At 44.8% G+C, this 4,395-nt stretch overlaps 1 protein-coding gene across 1 annotated transcript; it reads left to right on the top strand.

The window, feature by feature from the left end:
- Positions 1 to 863: 863 nt before the first annotated feature.
- On the top strand, positions 864 to 2,456 carry foxd1 (forkhead box D1). Its single transcript, XM_028418129.1, has one exon. The coding sequence runs from the start codon at positions 1,094 to 1,096 to the stop codon at positions 2,144 to 2,146; it is 1,053 nt and encodes a 350-aa protein (XP_028273930.1). The 5' UTR covers positions 864 to 1,093; the 3' UTR covers positions 2,147 to 2,456.
- Positions 2,457 to 4,395: the final 1,939 nt, after the last annotated feature.

Here is a 4,395-nt window from a genome sequence, read left to right as displayed (position 1 = left end):
ATGAAACTTAAGATTTTTTTCTGTTTTTAAACCAACGGAGCACATTCAAAAAAATAATATCATAAAATACATTGAAATTAACAGAGATGTCCACACACACTACGCTGCACACACCATTATGCTCCAGACGCACGGCAGAGGCCTTATATCTGGGGCTTGCATGCTCTGCGTGACCCGTGACTGATTCGAGTTAACAGCTGACTCTTTTCCATTACAAATGGCTCGCGGATAATCTAGATAACTACCGGATCACGCAAACTGAGCTGCCTGGATATGGTGCACAGGTCTCCGGCATGGAAGCTATATTTCACAAGACATTCTTGAAAATCATCCCAATATCATCTAGCTCTTAAATATTATTTCTCCATATAACGTGCTTCTGAATCCAAACAGTATGAGGATGAGGATTAATTCAAAATCTAAATGATCTTTTGCGTCAGTCATGTGTCACATTAATGGTCTACAGCCCTCATAATTATAAATATTGTCAAAATATCCGCTTCGACCTCAGCAGAGACCACACTAGCAATCTGGCTTTCTTAAAGACCTTTTTATCTTCTCTAAATCTATTTTTGCGCAAAACCTTACGTGAAATAGAAGCTTTAGATTAGTCATATTTGGACTGTAGGCCACCATGAATGACCACTAGAAAGGATTTAGGCCACACCAAACTTTTTTTTTCCAAAAACCACTCACAGTTAATTTTCAAAGACCCTTTTTGTTATTTCATTTTTTTCTTCCTCTCTTTTCATTTGCCTGTGTGACGTTTCCTCACCATGTGATCAGCGCGGTGGTATAAATAAGGAGTGAAGATCCGCCCCCTGTGTGATTCAGGTTTGGCCCTTTTGCAGGTTTCCCCGTCTTCTAGTTCTCAGTCTGGCATCGACTGGGTCGCTCTCCTCAGTTATAGCGACAAAAACCTAAAAAACATATGGAAATAGCCAGAAAACTGCGGGACGTTTTTCACCACGTGCTCCTCTCCTCTCCCCCTCCTCCTCCTCCTCATATGAGTTTTTGAAGAGGGAGGGCAGGGCAGCTTGTGCATCATCGTCTTCCTCATCTGGCGTCGGAGGGCACAGCGGTGTTGTGAGCCATGACTCTGAGCTCAGAGATGTCGGATGCCTCCATCCTTTCGGAAGAGACTGACATAGATGTGGTCGGTGAAGGCGAGGATGGCGACAACCAGACGCGTTCCTACGTGGATGAGGTGGCGCAGATGCACGATGGCATCCTCCTGGCCGGCTCTCCTCCTCCGTGCCTGGACAGCTCCACCTCCTCAAGGGATACCTACAAGCCGACGGGCAAGAACACCCTGGTGAAGCCTCCTTATTCCTACATCGCCTTAATCACCATGGCCATCCTGCAGAGTCCCAAAAAGAGGCTTACTCTCAGCGAGATCTGCGACTTCATCAGCAACCGCTTCCCTTACTACAGAGAGAAGTTCCCGGCCTGGCAGAACTCCATCAGACACAACTTATCTCTCAATGACTGTTTCGTTAAGATACCGAGGGAGCCCGGGAACCCTGGGAAAGGCAACTACTGGACCTTGGACCCGGAGTCGGCTGATATGTTTGACAACGGGAGCTTTCTGAGGCGGAGGAAACGCTTCAAGCGGCAGCAGACGCAGGACTTGCTGCGGGAGCATAACAGTTTTATCCCCGCCGCTGCTGCGTATGGGTACGGACCGTACGGCTGCGGTGGATACGGCATCCAGCTCCAGTCCTACCACACACACTCTGCGCTTTTTGCTTTCCAACAGCAGCACCAGCAGCACTCCAGGCACTCACATTCACACACGGGAACCATTATCCCCTCTCCGTCTTTGATGCCCACCACCACCACCAGCACCACCACCACGGACTTAGCCAGGAGTAGGTTTTATCCACAGCTCAGCTCCAGTCTGGGTTCAGCCAGCGTGCAGACTGCGTCCCCGGTGCAGAAGTCAAGCTCTCCCGTGCAGCGGTCCCCTTTCTCCATAGAGAGTATCATCGGAGGGTCGCTGAGCCCCTCCAGGACTTCTCCGGTCGTTGTCCCAGTCTTAGCATCCTCTCTGGGGCCTCCAGCGGCCGGCGTACACCCCGGAGCTGTTTTACACCCGGTTGAAAACTTTCCGAACAGAGTCGTGAGCGGCACTAGCGCCTGTTAAATGTCTTAACAACAAACTTTTCAAGAAACTAAAAAAAAAAAAAAATCAGCCACAAAAACTAAAAAACGCCCCTCTTTGAAGGTAGGATTATTTTTGTATGTTTGTTTGATAGCACGCAGCTGAATGATGGACATACGAAACACTATTTGTGCCTATATTCATGCTGTTTAAGAAGATATATTTATGTTTATTTCTTTTCGGTGTGAATCAGACTTTTTTGACCACAGACTTTCCTTGTTATTTCCTCCATGAAAGTGATTCGTTTTCAGTCACTGTTTAGGGCGTCTCAGGATAATGGACAGCTTATAAATGACCACATGTTATAATAAAAAAAAATAATAATAATAATAGGCTAATAATGTATTTGTGTCAAACACATCTATGTTTTTCCATTAGCAAATCAAAACAAAGTTTGAAGGTTTTGATTTGAATTTTGTATTAAAAAAAACACAGAGCAAAGTCATACATTTATAATAATATGCAGTGTGTGTTTATTTCCGTAATAAAACATTGTACATTTTTGGCAAGTATTGTGTAATTGAAGTGTGATATTTTTACACAGTTTGTTTTTCAACAAGAATAAATTTCGTTTTGCAAAAAAAAAAAGAAGGTAATTTGTTTGGACATATATTTATTAATTAATGCAGAGCTGCCTGGGTCTGTATTGGCTGAGTGTAGACATAGGCTCAATCTTGTTGGCAAAAGGAGATGGAGATGCTTCCTGATCCTTTTTTATGTGTTTGTGCTAATTAATGAGGTCAAACGAGGAGAATCCACATGTAGGAAGGATTTGCTTTGAGTTGGACCTTTTAAAGTGTGTGTGTGCGTGTGTGTGCGTCAGAGGGTGAACATATCTGCAAATATTGTAATTGTTGAGATGTTGCACACTCTAATGTCAGTGTTGGAACATGCGCATGTAGGGCCTGGCGTGTCCATCTGACCTCTCTCACACTCATCCTCGTAATTACGGTGAGCGGACTGGGAGGGTGTCAGAGGGGGTGAGACAGAGGCTGTATTTTTGCCTTTGCTTCAGGTCGGTGATTACACCGGTGCTGATGTCGACAGCTGGCTATGGCTCTTGAGAAAACACTCCTCATCCAATATTTCATTATCTGCTACGTATTTGACACAGTTTCCCCACCACCACCGCAGAGAAAATGAAAATTGTTGCTCCTGAAGTCTCGCCACCAGGTCAACAGGGATCATGGACAGGGGATGTAGCTATTGGAGGTTAAAATCAGCTTAATCCACTCAACGTTTTCAGTGTTTGCTCACCTTTATTTTGGCCCACATATGAGAAGTGTGTGTCACTTGTAACATGCAAGGAACCCCTGACACAGGAAAGGGCCAAACGGAGGCTATTTTTACGCAGACGCACAGATGAATTTGCATTTAATTAAGAGGAGTAAACATCTATTAAAAGATCTCCTAAAACAGGCAGAGCTTAAGAGAAGCAGCACCTGTGTTTTCGTGATGCTGCATGTCAGACCCTTTTATCTTAAATCTTTCATCAGCCTCTGTACAGTTGCCTATACTGTACATCCAAGCTGCTTCCGTGACTGGATGTGTGCAGCCCGTCGGCTGCGTGTGTCTGCCTCCCCGATTCAAAGCAACTGTGTGTGTGTGCGTAGTAGATGGCTAAATTGGTGCAGCGCTTAGAGCCAGTTCACTAGGCCACGAGAGGACAGATATTGCGTGATGATGTAACACGCAATGAGAGACAGACAGGCGCACATACACACAGATACACACTCAGGAGAGAGAGGGAGAGCAGCAGGGAAGGAGGTCAGTTGTACTGTATGGTCTTGTTTACAAATACACGAGGCCAAACAAGGGGACAGGAAGGAAGTGATACAACAAGACAAGTTAGAATAATTCTTGTGTAATAGTGTGTGGGTTTTCCAATCGCTGAGAGTCCTGGATTTGCATCTGATCTGTGGTGAGCAACTGTTTTACACACAATATTCCAGATAGCTAGATAGATTAATGCGCCAATTTGTGCGTAAAGGTTGCGTGTTTTATTGGTTAGTAATCATCCGAACTTATATTTTGTGCTCGGGCTATCACGTATAGACCTACACGTAGCCTTCCACTCTTGGTGTTAGAGTGTGTTTAATGTCTTGTGATATTCTGTAGGATTTATTGTGGGTTATACTCAATTCAGTAGCAACCTTTCGTCTATTGTCTGTGCGTAACTGTCCCGTAATAAAGAACGAGGAATAGTGTATCCATATTAGACGTTCAGGACT

This window comes from Parambassis ranga, chromosome 12 (genome assembly GCF_900634625.1).
Source record: "Parambassis ranga chromosome 12, fParRan2.1, whole genome shotgun sequence".
In the NCBI taxonomy this organism is placed as follows: Eukaryota; Metazoa; Chordata; class Actinopteri; family Ambassidae; genus Parambassis; species Parambassis ranga.
The sequence above is the reverse complement of the archived record's forward strand: the minus strand, read 5'-3'. Positions and strand labels throughout refer to the sequence as shown.